Below are 24,378 nucleotides of genomic sequence, written 5' to 3' on the forward strand. Positions count from 1 at the left end.
AAATTATTTTTATGAAGGCGTGTTAAGCGAGAGTTTAGTTTTTTTTTCAAGGCGTCAACGATCAAAGTTTTTTTTTTATATTTTCTTGAGGGCGTATTTAGTGAGAGTTGAGTTTTTCGGTGGCCATCAATGATCATTTTTTTATATTTTTATGAGTCGCATTTAGTGACAGTAAAGTTTTTCTCTTGGTGTCAATGACCAAAGTATTTAGTAAATGTTAAGTTTTTCTCTTGGCGTCAACGATGAAAGTATTTTTTTTTTTATTTTATTAAGGCGTATCTAGTGAATTAAGTTTTAGTCAAGGCGTCAACGATCAAAGTTTTTTAATTATTTTTATGAAGTGAGAGTTTAGTTTTTTTCAAGGCGTCAGCGATCAAAGTTTTTTTACATTATTTTTATGAAGGCGTTTTAAGCGAGAGTTTAGCTTTTTTCAAGGCGTCAACGATCAAAGTTTTCTTTTATATTTTCTTGAGGGCGTATTTAGTGAAAGTTTGATTTTTTTAAAGCGTCAACGATCAATGTTTTTTTTTTTAAATTATTTTATGAAGGCGTATTTAGTGCAAGTTGAGTTATTTTCAAGGCATCAACGATCAAAGTTTTTTTTAAATATTTTCTTGAGGTCGTATTTAGTGAATGTGAACATTCAGTTTTTTTTGCAAAAATTTGTATGAGGGCGTATTTAGTAAGAGTTTAGTTTTGCTCTAGGCGTCAACGATCGAAGCTTTTTTTTAAATATTTTTTGAGGGCGTATTTAGTGAGAGGTGAGTTTTCTCTAGGCGACAACGATCAAATTTGTTTAAATTATTTTTCGGAGGGCGTATTTAGTGGGTGTTGAGTTTATTTTTTGGCGTCAACGATTTTTAAAATCTTTTCAGAAGGGCGTATTTAGTGAGAAATTTGTTTTTTTCTAGGCGTCAACGGTCAAAGTTTATTTTAAATATTTTTTGTAAGGGCGTATCGAAAGAGAGTTGAGTTTTCTCTGGGAGTCAACGATCAGCTTTTTTTTCAAATATTTTTATGAGGGCGTATTTAGTAACAGTTCAATTTTTCTCTAGACGTCAACGATCAAAGGAGCGTTAGAAAGGCGTATTTAGCGAGAGTGTAGTTTTCCTCTAGGCGTCAACGAACATGGTAGTTTTAAATATTTTTAGAAGGGCGTGTTTTTGAAAGTGGAGTTTTTTTTCTTAGCGTCAAATGTTTTTATGAGGGCGTATTTACTGAGAGTTGAGTTTTCACATGATGGCGTACCTAGTGAGAGTGAAGTTTTTTCCTGGGTGACTAAATTTTGATATTCATAAAAAATGGCGGCCCTTCGGGCCTTGTTTTTGTCGGGGCGTTAGGGGTGTAAGCCATTTTTTCCATGGGGGGTGTTGAACACCCATAACACCCCCCTTAGATACGGCCCTGGTAAAGGCAGATTGAGACGTCTCAAGATTAACAAAACGGGTTTTCATTTTTAAATAGAAACATAATCGAAACATGGGGTATAATAACACGATGACACTAACTAAATTGTTTGTTTTTTCACAATTTTGTAAAGAAAAATAAACCAAATTTTCATGTCATTCTAAAAAACTAAAAACTAAAAACTAAAAACTAAAAACTAAAAACTAAAAACTAAAAACTAAAAACTAAAAACTAAAAACTAAAAACTAAAAACTAAAAACTAAAAACTAAAAACTAAAAACTAAAAACTAAAAACTAAAAACTAAAAACTAAAAACTAAAAACTAAAAACTAAAAACTAAAAACTAAAAACTAAAAACTAAAAACTAAAAACTAAAAACTAAAAACTAAAAACTAAAAACTAAAAACTAAAAACTAAAAACTAAAAACTAAAAACTAAAAACTAAAAACTAAAAACTAAAAACTAAAAACTAAAAACTAAAAACTAAAAACTAAAACTAAAAACTAAAAACTAAAAACTAAAAACTAAAAACTAAAAACTAAAAACTAAAAACTAAAAACTAAAAACTAAAAACTAAAAAAAAACTAAAAACTAAAAACTAAAAACTAAAAACTAAAAACTAAAAACTAAAAACTAAAAACTAAAAACTAAAAACTAAAAACTAAAAACTAAAAACTAAAAACTAAAACTAAAAACTAAAAACTAAAACTAAAAACTAAAAACTAAAAACTAAAAACTAAAAACTAAAAACTAAAAACTAAAAACTAAAAACTAAAAACTAAAAACTAAAAACTAAAAACTAAAAACTAAAAACTAAAAACTAAAAACTAAAAACTAAAAACTAGAAACTAAAAACTAAAAACTAAAAACTAAAAACTAAAAACTAAAAACTAAAAACTAAAAACTAAAAACTAAAAACTAAAAACTAAAAACTAAAAACTAAAAACTAAAAACTAAAAACTAAAAACTAAAAATTAAAAAAAAAATCAAAAAGCAACAAGAAAACAAACACAAAATTATTAAAATTAATTCTTTTTTAATACTCAACATAAAAAAAGAACAAATTTTTATACTGTAAATAAAAACAAATTTCAACAATCCCAAAGCCCATCGCATTGCTTCAGATTCTAACGTCATGATTCAAATTCCCGGACGCTTCGGAACCCGGACACTTCATCTTGTTTTATCAATTATGTGGATATAAGTTCACATAATTATTGTCTTAACTGTGTTTTTTGATGAATTTTAACATCAACTTTCATTTTAGATATGTTTGGACGCTGTGGCCAATGCTAAAACAATTAAATTAAATTAAATAATGTGATTACCAAAACTGTGAAACATTTCTGCTGAAATATTTCATAGGCGTCCGAAGCAACGGGAAGGCAAAGCAGAATTTTTTGGTTCTGATTTCCTTCAAATCTTGCAATTATTTATACAAAATATCGATTGTTTTGATGTTAACATCTTATTTGAGACCTCAACAATGCCATTCACTAAAATTTTGGCCCAAATTTGTGTGATTCATAAGTAAAATCGAGTGTCCGGAATTCGAATCAAAAGTGTCCGGATTTCGAATCAACTTTTATGAGTGTCCGGGATTCGAAGCACAACAAGTCATTTTAATTTGGAAATTCTGAGGAAAAATGGTTAGAAAATACATATTTTGCATGCATTCTCTTTAAATTGACTGTTTATTCTACATCCTGATGATATTTCTACATTTCTTACTTATTACATGATTTTTTGCCAGCTATAACAAAAATGATATGCTACTAAGTGTCCGGATTTCGAATCATGACGTTATTACCTTCAAGGGACCGTTTCCACGTGTCCAAGCACGTTTCACCATGCAACAAAAAGGGTAAAAAATGGGCAGCCGTTTCAAGCTTTCCAGCCCGTAGTCTGTAGGGGAGAGTGGGGAGACTTGATCCCCTTTTTTGTATCGCACATAACTCTGTCAATTTTTCACAAAACTATAAACTTTTTGCATGAATTGAAAGCTTAAACATTCATCTATGTTTGGCAAATAAGGGTATTTCATCAGATGAACTCTTCGAATCATGCCAAGCGCTTTAAAAAAATATTTTAAACTGGCATTTTAAAAATGTTAGGGGTAACTTGATCCCCCTTTCAACATTTTGAAGAAATCTTAAGCAAAATGTTTCTTATTCATCCAAACTTTTACTTTTCTATAAATTACAGCAATTTCACATAAAACCTGTACGTTTGTGTTCAAAATATAACAAGTTTAGTATGTAAAATATTTAAAAACCTAAAATATTATTTTTTTGACCAAAATTAAGCATATTTACAAAAGCTGGAAATTTTTGTTTACAAAACTTTTGAAAAAAGGTTCAAACTGCAGTAAGTTATGTACAACTATACTAAAGGAAACTATGTACGAAAACCCAGCCCAATTAATTAATCTTGGGGCTGATTCCAGTGACTGGTAAAATGCAGGGATCAAGTCTCCCTAAACGCACTTTTTTAAACAATTGATTGTGAAAATAGTATGACGATAAATTTAACATGAAATGCGTAAGGGTTTTGGAGTTGATAAGTTTATCAAACAATTCATATATAATAAAAATATTTTTTTGGATAATTTTTTAGTGTTTTCTATGCATATCAAAACAAAGAAAAAAAGATCTCTTTACAGTTTTTTGCAGCTCGTTTCAGAAAAATGCGTGCAACTCAATCTAAACATTTTTTAATTTTTTTCTTTGTTTTCAACAATGAGTTTTAGTTAATTTCGCACAATTTTCTAGAACAAAGCAAATTGTTTTACCCACATACTGACGAGATACAGGCTTGGGATCAAGTGTCCCCGGGGATCAGTCTCCCCACTCTCCCCTACAGCAAAAAAACCAACCTTAAGACATTCCTTTCGTTTTGCTTCCGATCCGATCTCTTTATCCGTTCTGTCTACACAAACAATTTGAGGTCAAAATAGATGGTGGAATAAAAATGGGATACAAGACTTTTCTGTTGGGTTTGGTCGGCGAGTAGCAAAAAGTGGGCAAAACAGCAGAACGATAAATGGATTACATTAGTATTCTCACCCACACTTTGGGGATTAGATATGTCTATGATTTTTATCGCACGCGGTCGACCTGAATCCCGGGGACTTTCAGAGAGGCATCAATCCGGAACGGAATTACTAAGCAAACAAGTTGGGATCACGATTAGGGTCGTTGGTACACAAACGCATCTTTTGTCGGAGTTGCTTGACATGTAATTTAAAAGGCAAACAATTTCAAAACAATAAAGCCATCGATTCAACCGAAGTAAACAGAACGGCAATCACAAGGGTAAATCTCTTCCGAAGGCCTTTATGGGACAGGTCTTCTGCAAAGATCTAATTACACTATAAAGAACTCAACAAGGTCAATTTTGTCTCCTGACTTTCTGAAAAGCCCTGAATCCTCTTCACTCGCACATAATTACTCGAGTGACTGCCCTCCCACACATATGCAAATAACACCGATCCAAAGGGATCCACCTTCTAGGACGACGAGGGTCACCCACTCCTGTAAAGCTTCTTATTTGCATTACAAAGACGACCGGTTATCCTTTATTGTGGTACAACGATTACTCGAGTCTGTCTCTGAATGGTTGTTGTTCAAGGGTTTCCGCTACTGTTCCGCAAACTTCCCACAAACACGCAACCACCCAAGAAAATCCTAAAATGAACATCCTCTGACAGTGTCCCTGTCCTCTCTCGCAAACTAAATCCCTTTACAATAAAGGGGAAAGTAGTTTGCGATCCAACTTCAAGTACAACAATGGCAAACAACACTATCGCCCACGTCACGAGACCGGTTTAAGCTACTTCAAAAAGGATAGCCGTTACCTGTGGGAAGAATCGGTCCCCGCGTGAACCAAGCTTCGAATAGTTGGTTGGCTTCCCTTTTTGTGGTCCGGGAACCATCCAGGAAAATTCAACCATTTCCCACAACACAGCAGCAGTGCTGAAACCAGAACCTGGTGCGTTGTAAATTTACACTTGGAGCCCATAAAAGGGCTACAATCTGGTGGCCATTATTTGTTCTGTGCACCGCACCAGGAACAACGAGCTGAAACAAGTTGGCCACACTGTCTTTCAGCAGGACGGTGAAATTTCCGATAGTTCAGCATCTAAAAGCTACGCAACAAAAAAGAAACAGATTCTTGAACCAGCGGGGTCGCACTGTACTGCCGCCGGTGTGTATTGTTGCTTCAGACATCACCAAAACCGCAAAACCGCAGCTTCCGATGTAATCTTTGGATGTGGCCCAGGCAATAATGGTCTTCAAATGCCCCTTTTCGTTGAGTTGACCGGGAGCGTAAAATTAGGATCCAGGAGTTCAACAAGAAGAGAGTTTAATGGACAAATGATGCCCTTTCTTTTCCATTTTTTTTGATATCTCGGTACGACCCTTTTCATTTTTGAACATGCGAAAAATAGGTGTTTTTCAATAATTTGCAGACTGAAACGGTGAAGCTATAGAAATTTGGTGTCAATGTATGTAAATGTATGTAAAATTGGACGCCCGATTTGATGGCGTACACAGAAAAAAAAAATCATGGTAATATTACATCTGGGAAAGGGTACATCTTTTATGTCAGAAAAAAGGTGTAATTTTTCCTCTGGAAATATGTAATTTTTCCACTTTTCTAGTGTAATGTCACTTTTTCAGTCTAAATTGAGGTAAAATTACATCATAAAAGAGGTAATATTCAACCTTCCAAAATTACAGCTTCCAAATTTACATTATTATTTTCTGTGAATATAAAAAAAATCGAAGCGTCGGAAAATACGGAGCGTCGGATCGAGGTGCTCTTTGTTGCGTTGGGTTCATATAAGCCCAAGGAAGGTTTATATGCTAAAAAAATCCCACTTTGGCCACTCTGGGACCGATTCCGGAGCATCTGCAGATTGTATGGGAAAATTTACGTAAATCAAATTTTGATCGCAGGAGGCTGAATAAGCAAACAAACTAAAAACGTCAAGAAACAAAAAAAGTCAAGATGAAGTCTGTCGGGTAAGGCTTGTTTATAACCAAAAAAAATCGTTTTTAAATTTCTTGATTCTTCTAACTTTGCAGGGCTACTTTTTTAGAGTGTAACAATGTTGTAGAGTAGACAAGTACAACAATGTTTATATATAAAAATAAGGGGTTTGCTTGTAAGGAACCATCCCTAAACCACGTGGATACTTATTCTGGTGATTTTCGGGCTGACTTGAGGGTGACAAAAACTTTAAATAAAATTAGGGAGAGTTGTTTTTAAAGCACACAAAATCATCACATCTGGATTGGTTGTAAATAATTTGATGCACCGGATCTAAACAAAACCAAAAAATAATAATCAAAATACCTATGAATATCATGGCTAAAACCGCTGTCCTGATTCTCCCAAGGTAACGGTATAAATATTAGGGTGGGTACGTTTTTCAAAAAGTTCTCGGATCAAGTTTAAGTATGGTTCCCCTTGTAGGGCATGCCCATAGGGACTTTCATGCCAAATATCAGCTCATTTGGTTGTAAACTGGCTGCGCGCATCAGGGTTAAAGTTTACATGGGAATTACTATGGGAAATTGGAACTTTTTGTTCAAACGCTCCTACAGGTCTGGGAAAATCACGCGCCAACTTCTGGTATGGTCAGGCCTATGGGAAATGGTCTGGAGAACACTTTTCCCGAAGAGAGCTTATGGATTCGTTGTCCCTAGACCTGGCGCATCGGCAAACAATCCGATGTCTCCGGAATCAACGGTTTTCCCTCAAAAAGCATCAAATTTTTCTTAGCATGCTGTGAAAGCTTGATGAACACCGCGACGCCATCTGTCAGACAGCTACCACGTGGGTGTAAATCTGATGAATATTCATCAAAAAGTAATGAAAATTCATCATTTTTTACCTTAGATCAATTTTTTACACAAAATCTGTAACCATTTCCTGATGAATATTACCAACATTTTTTATGCAGTATGAGCAATTCCAGCTCAAATCAGGATTTTTTCTGGTACTTTTGAACTCGACCCTCTCCGATTTCAATGAAACTTTGTAAACATGTTATCCTAGGCCTATATAATTCATTTTTGTGTATATGGAGCCAATAGTACTCGAGAATAACATTTGAGAAGGGCGTAAAGTATTTAAATATTTTAGTATTTTGCAATTTAAAAATTACGGTATCTCTAAGCCGTTGCATCGTATCAAAAAGTGGTCAAAGACAAACTTGTAGGAAATTGGACGGGCTTTCTGATAAAAATACACTGAAACAAAAATACACGCCTCTTTTATGTCATTTTTCAATTTTTAAGTTTATAAGTTTTTTCGCTCAAAATTTTTGAGGAAATACCCTAAGATGTTACCAAAAGACTGACGAAAAATGCAGGAAATCGTTTACTAAAACTGTTTTTTTGAAAAGTGGTCTAAACGTCAAAATTTTTGAAAACCAGTAGTGGGAATCGATTTTTCAGACAATTTTACATAAAAGTCTCCATATTAACCATTGTCCTATGTCCAATCCTTGGGAAGATACAGCGGTTTTAAAAATAAAAATGTTGAAAAAACGGGATTTTTGGTGGTTTTTGGCATTTTCTATATGACAGACTTGGTTTTTAAGTCTCGTAAATATTTTTACCGGAAAGCTCGCCCAATTTCCCATAAGTTTGCCTTTGACAGCTTTTTGATTTATATCGTTTTTATATTTACGTAATCAAATTTACTATCCTGGTTTCTACCACACTGAAAAAAAAATTCTATTTTCAGTTATAAGCAATTTAATTAAGCTTATATCTGTAAGCCCTTACATCCAATTGAAATGCTGTCAAAGGCAAACTTATGGGAAATTGGACGAGCTTTCCGTTAAAAATATTTACGAGACTGAAAACCCAGGTATGTCATATAGAAAATGTCAAAAACCACCAAAAATCCCGTTTTTTCAACATTTTTATTTTTAAAACCGCTGTATCTTCCCAAGGATTGGACATAGGACAATGGTCAATACGGAGACTTTTATGTAAAATTGTCTGGGGAATCGATTCCCACTACCGGTTTTTAAAAACTTTGACGTTTAGACCACTTTTCAAAAAAACAGTTTTAGTAAATAATTTTTGTATTTTTTTAGGAGAGACATACCATCCTGCATTTTTCATCAGTCTTTTAGTAACATTTTAGGCTATTTCCTCAAAAATTTTGAACGAAAAAAATCGTGACATCACCTTCAAATTTAAGTTTTAGACTTAAAAATCAAAAAATCTCATAGATGTGGAGTGTATTTTTGTTTCAGTGTATTTTTTTCAGAAAGCCCGTCCAATTTCCTACAAGTTTGTCTTTGACCACTTTTTGATACGACGCAACGGCTTCGAGATACAGTAATTTTTAAATTACAGCATACAAAAATATTTAAATACCTTACGCCCTTCTCAAAAGGTTATTCTCGAGTACTATTTGCTCCATATGCACAAAAATGGCTTATATAGGCCTAGGATAACATGTCTACAAAGTTTCATTGAAATCGGAGAGGGTCGGGTACAAAAGTATCAGAAAAATTCCTGATTTGTGCTGGAATTGCTCGTATGTGTTATCATTATAATCATGTTATCATATAACTTATGTTTGATGGTACACTTTTCAAGGTCCAATTTACTTATTATTTTCTGATATTTGCAATAAAAATAATATCAAAATTTCGTTCAAATCATAAATTTTTAAGAATTTTTATTTTGAAAGATCAGAAAATTTTGAAAAAGTTTCACTTTTTAACATTGAAAATCGGACAAATAGTTTCCGAGATATCAGTTAACACATTAAAAAATATTTTTAACCGATTCGATTCTTTGTGAGGCTGTATTTCAATAACCTTTTTGTCCGATTTTCGAATTTCCAGTGGAAAAAATGTAGGAAATTTTCCAGTTTTTCAAAAATATTTTTTCATGGGATTCATTTCTTTTTTTTTTTTTTTTTTTCTTAACTTATTTTTATTAGGTCCTTTTAGGTGATGTGACCAGGTTGGGACCGAGGATCAGTAAAACAATATATAATAACAAAAAAAAACTCCTTAAATTCCATACTTGGAGATCATGTAACTGACGAGGGTTACTTGGTCCAAGCGGGTCTTGCAGGTGGATTCATTTCTGTTATACTATTATTATCCTATTTTTCTATCAATAAAAAAATGTACAGTACGTTTCGATTGTAAATTCGATTTTGCTCTTAAACATGTTTTCTAATATTTTTTTGTAAAAATATCGATATTTTCAAAAAAGGTACTATTTTTGCAAAAAAAAAATCATATCTCAAAAACCAAATTTTGCACCATCACCATGAGTCAAAAGATGTCTTTTTAGTCCCCTAAAACATCTCAAAAATTTGAAAATTGAAAAATTTGTTTTTTTTTTGGTAATTCAACTATAAGTCAAAAAAAAGTTTAATGAAGAAATGTAGAATTTTTTTCAAGCACCTATTTGTTTCTAAAAAGCCCTAATTCTTTTTCAAAATACAGAATTTCATACATATACATACCCATTTTGTATGACCAGCCCCCAACATTGTATGGAAAAACTAATGATGCATGGACAAAATTTCATCCAAATCAAAAAAATTAAATTGAAAAATCTTGAAAAAATGTGCGATATTGTTGGGAATTACTACTTATGCAAATGATCCAATGACAATTTCATTCAACCTTTTGTCACGGAAATGAAACGAGCCCTGATTTCCTGAGTGCACATTGTAAAGCAAAACTTATTTCACGCCGTTTCTCGTCCCATTTCCCAGCCCGTCAAACGACCACGGATGTCAAGATGTTTGAGCCATTTTAAGGGCGTGAGAGTGGCTGGATGGGTGGCACGGCAAAAATACGATTAAGAAACAAGCGTTTCGTCTCGTCAATGGGCTCGATAAATGACGAAAACATCCGTGCGCACTCGATAATAATGATGCTCTTGCTGTCCTGACCATGCTCCGTGAAGCCTTCTAGGAACACGGAAGACGTGAAATTGGATATTATGTATTCTTGCTATTAAAACAAACAAAAAGAAATGAACATCACTTAGCTAAATTTCTCAATAATCATTGGGTAATTCTCCGCCAACTCACACAGCAGTTGCCCCGACCCCTCTTCGATTTGCGTGAAACTTTGTCCTAAGGGGTAACTTTTGTCCCTGATTACGAATCCGAGGTCCGTTTTTTGATATCTCGTGACGGAGGGGCGGTACGACCCCTTCCAATTTTGAACATGCGAAAAAAGAGGTGTTTTTCAATAATTTGCAGCCTGAAACGGTGATGAGATAGAAATTTGGTGTCAAAGGGACTTTTATGTAAAATGAGACGTCCGATTTGATGGCATACTCAGAATTTCGAAAAAAAACGTATTTTTAATAAAAAAACACTAAAAAAGTTTTAAAAATTCTCCCATTTTCCGTTACTTGACTGTAAAAATTTTGGACCATGTCATTTTATGGGAAATTTAATGTACTTTTCGAATCTACATTGACCCAGAAGGGTCATTTTTTCATTTAGAACAAAATTTTTCATTTTAAAATTTCGTGTTTTTTCTAACTTTGCAGGGATATTTTTTAGAGTGTAACAATGTTTTACAAAGTTGTAGAGCAGACAATTACAAAAATGTTGATATATAGACATAAGGGGTTTGCCTATAAACATCACGAGTTATCGCGATTTTACGAAAAAAAGTTTTGAAAAAGTTGGTCGTCGTCGATCATGGCCGTTCATGGTCACCTGCGACAGACACGTACGACGAAACAAAGAGAAACGCAAAAAGTAACTTTTTCAAAACTTTTTTTCGTAAAATCGCGATAACTCGTGATGTTTATAAGCAAATTCCTTATGTCTATATATCAACATTTTTGTAATTGTCTGCTCTACAACTTTGCAGAATATTGTTACACTCTAAAAAATAACCCTGCAAAGTTAGAAAAAACACGAAATTTTAAAATGAAAATTTTTGTTCTAAATGAAAAAATGACCCTTCTGGGTCAATGTAGATTCGAATAGTACATTAAATTTCCCATCAAATGACATGTTCCAAAAATTTTTACAGTCGAGTAACGGAAAATGGGAGAATTTTTAAAACATTCTTAGTGTTTTTTTCGATGAAAAATACGTTTTTTCGGAATTCTGAGTACGCCATCAAATCAAGCGTCTAATTTTACAGTAAAGTCCCTTTGACGCCAAATTTCTATCTCATCACCGTTTCAGGCTGAAAATTATTGAAAAATACCTCTTTTTTCGCATGTTCAAAAATGGAAGGGGTCGTACCGCCCCTCCGTCACGAGATATCAAAAAACGGACCTCGGATTCGTGATCAGGGACAAATTTACCCCTTAGGACAAAGTTTCACGCAAATCGAAGAGGGGTCGGGGCAACTTTTCCCGATTTCGTGTGAGTTGGTAGAGAATTACCCCATTAACAAATCATTTCAAACAACATATCTTCAAAGAAGACCATTCAATTTTCTTTAAAGCTTTTTTAAAAATGAGTAGGCTTTCAAAAATAACATGTAAATTCAACCAGTTAAAAAAAATGTTTACAAAAAATGGAGTCTATGAAATGTCAGACACCTCTCAAAAATCATTCATTAAATTTATGTTTTGCCAATATCTCGAGAAATAGTGAGTATACAGTTTATCTCAGTGAGTGCTCCTAAGATAAACGCTTTGATGATGATACTTCTTTTTATTATCCCTTCATTTAGGAGAAGCAGTTTGAGTGTTGCTTTTGCAACAACAGCAAAATTATCACCGAGAGAAATCTCAATTGAGTTTGATCATCAGTGATATTTTGCAACAGGAACCATGAAATGATGATATTCCAAAATCAAAAGTACCCGGAATTTCCGTGCAAAGCTGCCGCCGCCGTTGGGTTGATGAGATGTTTAATTTGGCATGAATTGGATTCCGACTCCACCCACAACAAGGACCACGTGGCGGTGGTCGTTGATCCTTGATGGCATCCTCGGCGTTGTCGGACGGTTTTGTTTGACGCTCACCGGACCGTGGCTAACGCTTTGAAGATGGCGGCAACCGACCGACCGTAAGTGGTTCCGAGGGCCACAAGATTTGAATATGAAAGGAAAAATCATAGCCCGGAAAGGAAGAAGTCCCGCGGGCTATGACTGCTTGACTTTATTTTTCGTTTTTTTCTTCTTCTTCTTGGTATGGTTCGGCGAGGTTCGATTTCGCGTTCAGTGGATTTCAGTCATGGGTAAATTTATTAATCTGATATGGGGGAAGAAAAAACGCAACTGAGGATGGGCTTTGGGCCATAAATAATCGCGACGACATCGATAAATTTTATTTCACTAAGCTTTTGGCATGTTGAATGGGTTCGTTTGGTTGTGGTGGATGTGTGTATCGTTTGGGTTATTAGCTTCTTGGATTTATGGAGCAATTTTCATGCTATATGTTGTAACTGTAAAAGATAACATTGAATACTTAGAGTTGCGCTTGGCAATGACACTTTAAAAATGTATTCAAATCGTAAAAAATGGCTAAATAATAGAGGCGATTTGGTTGCGCAATAAATAGTTTCCAATTTTAAATTTGGATTATTTAAACTTGTTATAATTAAGAAGATTCTGTTATTCAGTCTACGGAGGTAAACAACACGTCTTATCAACAACTTTGCTGCACAAACATGTCCATAATTAATCCGAGGATTCGTGGGATTCATTGTAAAGAAAAATAACACGTGTTGATGGATTAAGCATTTAAATACTTCCCCAATTAACTTATTACTAATTCAACCACTCAGCTTATCTTCTCAAAGGCTTCCGGTAGATCATCATTTTCTTTGCTAAGAAAACCCCTACACACAACCACAAAGTAATTAATGATGCACATAACCTCATCTCCGCACACGGCACCACCCAATCAGCAAACATAACCTGCACCACACGCATAAAATTAGCAAACCCAGCTTGACTCCTGTCAGCCGGGGCTTGCATAATAAATGGATTTATGGCTTTATCGCTCCGGTGGCGACGAACCAATCCGCATCCTGTGAGGCTCGACCACTGCCGGGAGGCGGAAGCTAAAACTATTACTCTTGACATGGCCTCCGGTGGCATGACCCCATCCTCCTCCTGCCAAGACACTCTATCGAGATTTAAATGGAAAACTTTTCTAACGACTTCCGGCCCGGAGTGAGCCGGATTACCGAAACTTTTGCAATTTCTGCAACGCCCCCCTAAATCCTCTCAGACTCGTACGAGAAGGGTTTTGCGTTTCTACCAAAATATGCAACCAACGGACCGGAGTGCGTGTTGACAGCCCTTGGCCCTTTGGGCGGGTTGTACCGTACATGGTATACCATGGTACAAGTCCACCGTGGACACATGTTTGCAACTTTATTAAATTAGGGCTTAACGTCTGGTGGAATGAAAGGAAGTATTGTTTACCAGAAGTAATGGGAAACTTGGGAGGTGTACAACGTGTTACGGGTCAACATGGAGCTGTTGCACAGAAGCAACATGTGACACGTGTAAACTTTAAAGACATGAACTGCAGAAATTTTAAGAAATTCTGATTTCAAGGGCTACGGCATTGTAAAAACTATTTATGAGCAATTCTCTACGAAATCGGTCTTTTTTCTTCAATTTTTATTTTTGTATTTTTTAATCCGGCTGAAACTTTTTTGGTGCCTTCGGTATGCCCAAAGAAGCCATTTTGCATCATTAGTTTGTACATATAATTTTCCATACAAATTTGGCAGCTGTCCATACAAAAATGATGTATGAAAATTCAAAAATCTGTATTTTTTGAAAATTTTTTTTGATCGATTTTGTGTCTTCGGCAAAGTTGTAGGTATGAAAACGGACTACACTGGAAAAAAATGATACACAGTAAAAAAAAGGTGATTTTTTATTTAACTTTTTATCACTAAAACTTGATTTGCAAAAAAACACTATTTTTATTTTTTTTACTTTTTGATATGTTTTAGAGGAAATAAAATGCCAACTTTTCAGAAATTTCCAGGTTGTGCAAAAAATCATTGAGCGAGTTATGAATTTTTGAATCAATACTGATTTCTTTAAAAAATCGAAATATTGGTCGCAACATTTTTTCATCTTCATTTCTCGATGTGAAATCAAATTTGCAATCAAAAAGTACTTTACTGAAATTTTGATAAAGTGCACCGTTTCATGTTAAATCCATTTTTAGGTGACTTTTTTGGAAATAGTCACAGTTTTCCATTTTTTTAATTAGTGCACATGTTTGCCCACTTTCGAAAAAAATATTTTTGAAAAGCTAAGAAAATTCTCTATATTTTGCTTCTTCGGACTTTGTTGATACGACCTTTATATGAAACATTTGTAAAATTTTCTGATCTTTTCAAAAACAATATTTTCAAAATTTTCAAATCAAGACTAACATTTTAAAAGGGCGTAATATTGAATGTTTAGCCCTTTTGAAATGTTAGTCTTGATTTGAAAATTTTGAAAATATTTTGAAAATATTGTTTTCGAAAAGATCGAAAATTTTTACAAATGTTTCATATATTAACATTGAAAATCGGACCATTAGTTGCTGAGATATCGACATTGAAAAATAGTGGACTGTTTGGGTGAGACTTAGAAAACATCAATTTTCCTGTTTTTAAACCTTTGCATTTCAATATCTCAGCAACTAAAGGTCGTATCAACAAAGTCCAAAGAAGCAAAATATAGAGAATTTTCTCAGCTTTTCAAAAATCACCTAAAAATGGTTTTAACATGAAATCGGTGCACTTTATCAAAATTTCACTAAGGTACTTTTTGATTGCAAATTTGATTTTACATCGAAAATTTTTTGCGACCAATATTTCGATTTTTCAAAGAAATCAGTAATGATTCAAAAATTCATAACTCGGTCAATGATTTTTTACACAACCTGGAAATTTCTGAAAAGTTGGCATTTTATGTCCTCTAAAACATATCAAAAAAAAAATTAAAATAGTGTTTTTTTGCAAATCAAGTTTTAGTGATAAAAAGTTAAATAAAAAATTCACCAATTTTTTTTTACCGTGTATCATTTTTTTCCAGTGTAGTCCGTATTCATACCTACAACTTTGCCGAAGACACCAAATCGATCAAAAAATTCCTTCAAAACAGATTTTTACAGATTTTTGAATTTTCATCCATCATTTTTGTATGGACAGCTGCCGAATTTGTATGGAAAATTATATGGACAAACTAATGATGCAAAATGGCTTCTTTGGGCATACCGAAGGCACCAAAAAAGTTTCAGCCGGATTAAAAAATACAAAAAAAATCGAATGACCGAAATCCTACAGAACTGCTCTTATAATGATTCAAAAAATATTCTATGCATCCAATTTGTTGAAAAGATAATCTCTGTAAAACACTTCAGTGCTCAAAGCCACAACCGACTCTTGGACATAACATTTTTACTAAACAAAATCTGTTAAGAAAATTGTGTTTAACTTTACCGAATTTTCATCAACTGTAAATTTTCATTGAACGATATAGCTATCTAAACTTTTCTCAGATTTCAGATTCACTCCAGAGTAATTTCCCAAAATATCATTAAAACGCGTCTGATGATCAACTCATAAACCAAAACAGTATCGAAAAGTATTACACTTTAGTAACAGTGCTGAAAAGTTACATTTCAGCACTTACATGCTGTCATTCTGAATTGAATTGAAAAATTGAATTAATGAATTTAATTGAATTGAAAAGTTCATAATAGCTCCATTAGAGTGCTAAAAAATTCAACTTTTCAACAATTGTATCGATTTTGTATCGATATTTTAGGGATCATGCGCCATCAAATTTGAAATTTAGAAAATTTCTTAGGCAAAATAAAGCATTTTCGCCAAATTAGAGTAAGATCGGTTACGTTTAGGGGTCGCTGGAGATCGTTGAAACTGGGGGAAACAAAACTTTTTATAAAAAAAAACACCTTCAAATCACAAATCACTTTTCAGGATAAACTCGGATCGTTTTTGCACTCATAAACAAAATTGTAGAGCATTAAATTTCACATTAAAATATCTCACCTGACGAAATTCAGTCACAATAAACATCGACATTCCGGAAAAAAATGCTTTAATTTTACCTTTCCCAACATTAAAAATTGCATGCAAAATTCAACGCAGCCCTTAATCCTTTACAGCTTTGGCTAAAACTTGACAAGATGCCTAATTTTCCCCAAGATATCAAGCCAGAGGATGCCACCTTGGGTTGTTCAATATTTTCATTTTTCGTTGTCATCCTATTTACCCAAACAAGTCTCCATACAGTTATGGCAGCTGTCCAATCTGAATCTTTTGAAGGAATTTTTCGATTGATTTATGCGATTGATTCACCAAGCCTTCGGCAAATTTGTAGTTACCGAAAAAAAGGTACAGGGATTTTTTCCGATTTTTGAAGCAAGTTGTTTTCACATAAAAACAACTTCGCAAATAAAACATTTTTTTAATTTGAGAAAAAAAATTCTTCAAAAAATTTTAAATATCACCCTTAGAACGTTTACTTCCATTTATTATATAAAATTTAATTTGCTATCGCAACATACACTTAATTAATTTGCAATCGCAACATAACGCTAATTTATTATAAATTAATAATAGGAATATTTTGATTTTAAAGTCTAATATTTTTACAATTATGCAAATATTGTTTCCAATAGAAGAGAAAATAGCTATAATTTTCACTTTTGAACTTCAAAAAAGTACATATAGTTGTTGGGATACAGCCTTGCAAAAAATAAAAATTGGTGCAATTAAATTACCGTAAAATGGGATGACTTTGATGACTGGGGTGACATTGACAGGTTTAATTTTTTTCGGCAAAATCAAGGGTACCGTAATCTGGGGAGAATCGGGACTACGGTTTGAATAGGGACAGCAGTTTTTTGAGCACCTAAAGCTTTTAAATTTGGAAATGGATGTACACACTTAAGGCCTGAGTCTGTTCTAACCGAAACCAACCAGAAAAATCAAAATATTGTGTTCCAACATGGTTAAAAATGCTGTCCCAATTCACCCCATGTGCCCCGATTGACCCCAGTTTACGGTACAAATTAAATAAAACTGAACTTGTTAGAGAAATGTTCTAATTACTTCTAGAAAAAGATTTCATAAAATTTTGATAACTCGAAAAGTAAGTTAACTGTAATTTAGAACATGTTGATAAATTTAGAAAATGTTGATGAATGATGAATGATTTTGAATCGGAAAACGAAAATCTTATGTGTTTTTGAAACATAATTCGAAAACATTTCTAAATTTATAGGCATTTTTAGTATAACGAATTTCATATAAATTGTGACTTTTGATTCGTGCTTCGGATTAAGTTTAAAATGCAATATGTATCGTATTTATTTATACAAAACTAATGAATTTTCGGCAAATTCTGACTTTCTAACAATGTTACCTAAAATTTATATGTATTTTGTTAAAAAGGTCATAAACTTAGTTAACTAAATATAAACATAGATTTTTTTTCTCTTAAATTTTATGAATAACTTCAGTAAAATTATAATTTGCACACCATAAATCTGATTTTAACAAGAAAAACTATGACAGTCACCCCAAAATTCATAATAATAATAATTTTAGAGGCCAAAATTACAAATTCGTCATTTATCGAAACCCCAGAGATTTTATGTTTTGTATAAATTTTGTTTTTAGGAAATTAAATTGTGTTTATTTTTTGTGAGCATTTTTGCACATATGTAATGTACTTTTGGACTTTTGGCCAGTTCGTTCGGATTTTTTTCTGGCCAAAAGTATATGAAACCGCGCTTTTCGCACGACCCCTCGAAAATTCAAACCGCTGAAACTTTGTTTGTTATCAATAGATTTGGCTGAAATTTGGAGTAATATTGAGAAACTATATCAAGATTTAGTGCCCAAAATATGAAGTTGGTCAGATCAATATCGTCAAAATAGTGAATGTCGGTTAAAAATCGTATTTTTGACGAAAATGTCAATAACTTTGAAACGATAATAGGTAGCTAAGTTTTTCAAAAAGCATCTGAAAGTAAGACATTCCGAACTACTTATAATGAAAATTTCATAAGGTTTTGTCGAAACATTTGATTTTTGAGAAAGAGTTGTCAAATCGTCCAATGTCTTATACTTTTGACAAGTACTGCAGTTTTTAAAAATTTTGTTGACCTTTATCCAAAATTGGGGTGGGGTTTCCTTGGCCGAAATGATTAGACCCGTATTTTTTGTTTATATTTATTATATATTTATTTATATTTATATTTATATTTATTTGTATTTTTTATTAGGGTGTTCCAAAAAATGTCAATTTTCGTCGATTTTTGCAAAAAACACATTTTTCAAACAATCATAGCTTCCCGCCATTTCAACCGAAAACAGCTTTGGTCGTATCTAAAAATCGTCTGTTAAAAATCAGCTGCAGATTATGGTTTGTGTAGTGACTATTTTTTTTTAAATCTGACTACAAAAAATCAATTTCAGCCGTTCAAAAAAAACGTATGTAAATTTGTTGATGAATTATTCATCACTATTTATATCCAAACCCCCCTTGTGCACCACGTGCCACGTACAGCAAGAGTATCGTAAAATTTCAATTTCCCACTCTCGTCCATCAAGAGTGATGCATATTTAAACGGACCCCTCCATTTCTCCGGAAGTGATTAAAAGCTTCACCAGTGGCATCATTTTGCCTCTGGTTGACGGTCATCAACCGTAATCCACCCCCCGTGGCAAACTGTCGAGAACATCACCCTGTATCGATTGTCAGCCATCGATCACCCGCGCCCGCGTGGGTTAAATAATTGAAAATTTGCAAATAGTGTTTCAGCATTTCCGCGAAATTTTGCATTCCGGAACGTGAAGGGTGAGATCCGACAATACTCAGATTGAAATGTTGCCCAAATGTGTTAAGCCGCGAGGACATACCAATTTCACGCATGAGAATGCCGAAAATGTGCAAATTGAAAATTGCAACCCATTTTGGTCAACAGGCCTATTATGGCAAATTGGCAGTTGATTTTTCCCAGAAAATGAACTGGGGTTGAAGAATAATTACCATGCTTGGGATAAGTGGGCTTATTTTATGGAAACGCTTAAATGAGTTGCAAAACAATAATTAAAGATAATCAAAATTGATCCTCAAAGTAAATCTTGGTTTTCCGCGAACAGGATCGGCGGCGGCTGATGTTTTATATTAAAATCATCTGCAAAACTATTCTCCCTTCTTCCCGGACACAAAACTTTATTCAAATCAGCAAGACTATTGTGCATCCAAAGTTTTCCTGCTACCAACTTTTCACAAGGAAGAAAATGCTTATCCTGTGGCTCGAGAGACAATTGCGCCGGCATTCAAAGTAGGAACTTTTCCCAAGTTTCATCTTAAACAATCAAAACTTCAGTATTGTTGGACTCGTCTCAAAGAAGGGACGGTCACTGCAAAACAACTCTCCTCACCCCCTCCACCCATCGACATTTAACGCTCGTTTATACAGTATGTAAAGAAAGTATTTACACCCCTTGGGCACTATGCACATTTTGTGATGAAACATGCAAAAAATTTAAAGTTTAACAGGAACCTAGTACTACGTTTTGATCAGAAACTCATGCCAAACATTTTGCTACAAAAAGCTCATGAAAAGATGATTTCTATAAAAAGTTATATAACAAATACTATTACGAAAATAAAAAAGGTGCAAAAAAAGTTTGTACACCTTTCGAAAAATTAACATAAATAATGTTATTTGTTGACAAATCACCATAAATCCAATCTCCCAACTCCAAATAGGCATCCTTGACTGATTAAAAAAATAATTTGGATTGAATATAAAGTTTACTAACTACTTAGTATAAAAGTTTATATAACTCTGGAAATTCTATATAAAACTTATCTAAACTTAATTTTGCAAACTTTTAATTCAACTAAATGTCAATATATTACCATAGAATTGCTAAATAAACATTTTGGAGTGGATTTAACACCGTTTTGGGGGTATTTGTATCGATAGAATAGATTTTTCGTTGGAATTTCGTACCAACCCGGAATTACGTCGTCGGAAAATCCGCCGGCATCCGAACCGGTACACGATTCACAAGTCAGCCTATGTGGAATCGGAAAGGGCATACAATTTCCGATCTTTTGATACCCAAACATCTAGGTTTTCTTTAAAACCTACGTTTTTAAATACCTGGGCAAAAAGTAAGTTTGATCCACGAGAACAAAAATTACGAAATTCCATACATTTCTGGCAGGTTGCTCAAACGAAACCATAACAACGTTTTTGCTTAGGTATTTAAAAACGTGGGTTTTATAGAAAACCTGGATGTATGGGTATCAAAAGATCGGAAATTTTATGCCCTTTCTGATGCCACATAGGTTAACTTGTGAACTGTGGACCGATTCAGATGCCGGAGGATTTTCCGACGACGTAATTCCGGGTTGGTACGAAATTCCAACGAAAAATCTATTCTATCGATACAAATACCCCCAAAACGGTGTTATACCCACTCCAAAATGTTTATTTAACAATTCTATTGTAATATATTGACATTTAGTTGAATTAAAAGTTTGCAAAATTAAGTTTAGATAAGTTTTATATAGAATTTCCGGAGTTATATAAACTTTTATACTAAGTAGTTAGTAAACTTTATATTCAATCCAAATATTTTTTAATCAGTCAAGGATGCCTATTTGGAGTTGGGAGACTGGATTTATGGTGATTTGTCAACAAATAACATTATTTATGTTAATTTTTCAAAAGGTGTACATACTTTTTTTGCACCTTTTTTATTTTCGTAATAGTATTTGTTATATAACTTTTTATAGAAATCATCTTTTCATGAGATTTTTGTAGCAAAATGTCTGGCATGAGTTTTTGAACAAAACGTAGTACTAGGTTTCTGTCAACATTAAATTGTTTAGATGTTTCATCACAATATGTGCATAGTGCCCAAGGGGTGTAAATACTTTTTTTACATACTGTAACTATGTTGCAGCCCAAGTCCCCGAGCCGAGATTGATAATATTTTTCCTTCCTGGTTTCTTCTTTTTTCGCACTCTTTTCCTCAGATATCCCAAGCCCGGAACGAGAAATCCGACAATCACGCTGCGAGTCGCCGATCTGGCGGATCCCAAGAGCATACGAACCCGGGAACTGACGCCGCCGCCGATCCTGCTGAATCAGTAAGTGATTTTGTGCTGCTGCAACGTATAGGTTAGGATGTAACAAAACGGGTCAATTTTGCGGGAATTTCTGGACATGATCCCCTAGGTGTACTGAGTCCGAATCCCAAATATGAGCTTGATTGGTTGCGACAGGAGCTGGCGCTTTGACTTTGAATTTTAAATGGGATTTAACCCGTAAAATCGGTGCGTTAAGGATTTTTGCATTTTTCAAAATCCTCATGAGCTCAAAATTCGTTTTCCAGGGAACAACTTTGCCGAAAAGTGCGAAACGATGACCCGTTTTGTTACATCCTAGTATAGGTACATCCAGCTGAGGCGTTACTTTATCGAAAGGAATGCGGTATTCCAGAAGTGACATTTTTGATATTGTTCTTTTTTTTAAATGCCAGAACAAAAAAAAATTATAATCACCCATTGATTCTATTTAGGTGGGTTTCTTTTTAAAGTCTAATGATGTTCTACAAAGCTGTAAAGCAGACAATATAATTATATGCATAAGGCCACTAACTGTGATTTTTTCCTTACCTTATTTTCGACTCAAATCCCGATGGTTTGACACCAACTGTTGTCAAACGAACGGGGTCATCTTTTACCCGGAGTTCACACACAATACCAAACGTTTGTTTTGATAGTGTACGTGAGCGCCGTGTAAAAGGTGACAGTTCGTCACTTTTTAGTTTGACTTTATCAAACCAACGTGGTACAAACTAAAAAGTGTCAAACGAAAAAGTGATCAACCACCGGGGGTTGAGTGTAGTACGGAATTTAATGATGAAAATATCTACTGTTTCAAATTGAATTGTTTTTTATTTGACCAACGCTTTTGCTGACTGCATATTTTTATTTAACTGTCAGTTTGATTTTTAAAAGATAATCTGGATAGTTTTCCGGGTTTTCCTCAGTCAAAAGTTGATTGACAAGTTCTTTTCAAATTCCTTACAAAGTATATGTATCCAATAAAAGATCCAGAGGCTATCCAAAGCTTGTGGAAACCTGTGAAAAACTGAATTACCGTCATCTGCAGTGAATCGCGACTACAGTCTGAATAGGGACAGCAGATTTTTAAAGCAGCTGAAAGCTTGAAATTTGGAAATCGATGCACTATTTTTGTTAATCTGTATCTGTTCCGAAACCAATCAAAAATATCCAAATATGGCACAGTAACTGTCCCAATTCGCCCCATGTGTCCCGATTCGCCCCTGATGACGGTAAGAAATGTGGAGTTTTTTTGTTTTTCTTATATGGTCCAATAAACCAAATTTTCAGTTTTTGCTTTTTGGGTGTTTTTTAATACCCCTGACTCTAGGCAGTTTCAAAAACACTCAAATAGCATAAAACTGAAAATTTGGTTTATTGGACCTTTTCAAATAAAACTAAAGAAATGTTTTTTTGTGAAAATACACAGATCAAAATTATACGTTCTCCGCCAACTCACACAGCAGTTGCCCCGACACCTCTTCGATTTGCGTGAAACTTTGTCCCAAGGGGTAACTTTTGCCCCTGATCACGAGTCCGAGGTCCGTTTTTTGATATCTCGTGACGGAGGGGTGGTACGACCCCTTCCATTTTTGAACATGCGAAAAAAGAGGTGTTTTTCAATGATTTGCAGCCTGAAACGATGATGAGATAGAAATTTGGTGTCAAAGGGACTTTTATGTAAAATTAGACGCCCGATTTGACGGCGTACTCAGAATTCCGAAAAAAAACGTATTTTTCATCGAAAAAAACACTAAAAAAGTTTTAAAAATTCTCCCATTTTCCGTTACTTGACTGTAAAAAAAATTTGGAACATGTCATTTTATGGGAAATTTAAAACTTTTTTTCGTAAAATCGTGATAACTCGTGACGTTTATAAGCAAACCCCTTATGTCTATATACCAAAATTTTTGTAATTGTCTGCTCTACAACTTTGTAGAACATTGTTACATCTAAAAAATAACCCTACAAAGTTAGAAAAAAACACGAAATTTTAAAATGAAAAATTTTGTTCTAAATGAAAAAATGATCAATGTAGATTCGAAAAGTACATTAAATTTCCCATAAAATGACATGTTCCAAAAAATTTTACAGTCGAGTAACGGACAATGGGAGAATTTTTAAAACTTTTTTAGTGATGAAATATACGTTTTTTTCGGAATTCTGAGTACGACATCAAATTGGGCGTCTAATTATACATAAAAGTCCCTTTAACACCAAAATTCTATCTCATCACCGTTTCAGGCTGAAAATTATTGAAAACACCTCTTTTTTCGCATGTTCAAAAATGGAAGGGGTCGTACAGCCCCTCCGTCACGAGATATCAAAAAAACGGACCTCGGATTCGTGATCAGGGACAAAAGTTACCCCTTAGGACAAAGTTTCACGCAAATCGAAGAGGGGTCGGGGCAACTGCTGTGTGAGTTGGCGAAGAATTACCCATGAATAAAAAAAATATTTTCTTTTGTACAGAATCTTATTCTGGCCGGTGAAACCCAACTATCTATGCATAAATACTATGATGGCTCGAGATGATAGATTTTTCAGAACATGTTTTTTCGGTTCCTTATAGGCCCTTAAACAACTCACCAAAATTTTGAGCGATTTAGTTACGTGCAAACTTTGCGCATTGGATTTCAAGTTTATATGGGAATTAGTATGGAAAACCTTCTTTTTTATATTTTAATTTTTATCATTTTTATTTTCCATTAAATTTTTCAAACCAGAGATACAGCTTCCTCAAAACTGGTCTAAAATGTGTTTTTTGCTCGGAAATCACGTTTTAGACCAGTTTTGACAACGCTGTATCTATTGACAGGAGCAAGATAGCACAATACTTTCTT

At 33.9% G+C, this 24,378-nt stretch overlaps 1 protein-coding gene across 3 annotated transcripts in view; it reads left to right on the forward strand.

Moving 5' to 3' along the window:
- The window catches only part of LOC6044608 (inactive dipeptidyl peptidase 10), a 367,926-nt gene that overhangs the window by 319,680 nt on the left and 23,868 nt on the right, over positions 1-24,378 (forward strand). For all 3 annotated transcript variants that reach the window (XM_038251316.1, XM_038251315.1, XM_038251317.1), the window contains one exon: positions 21,443-21,556. In XM_038251316.1, coding sequence (XP_038107244.1) covers positions 21,443-21,556 — 114 coding nt within the window. The remainder of the gene's footprint in view (positions 1-21,442; positions 21,557-24,378) is intronic.

Source organism: Culex quinquefasciatus, chromosome 2 (assembly GCF_015732765.1).
Source record: "Culex quinquefasciatus strain JHB chromosome 2, VPISU_Cqui_1.0_pri_paternal, whole genome shotgun sequence".
Taxonomy (NCBI): Eukaryota; Metazoa; Arthropoda; class Insecta; order Diptera; family Culicidae; genus Culex; species Culex quinquefasciatus.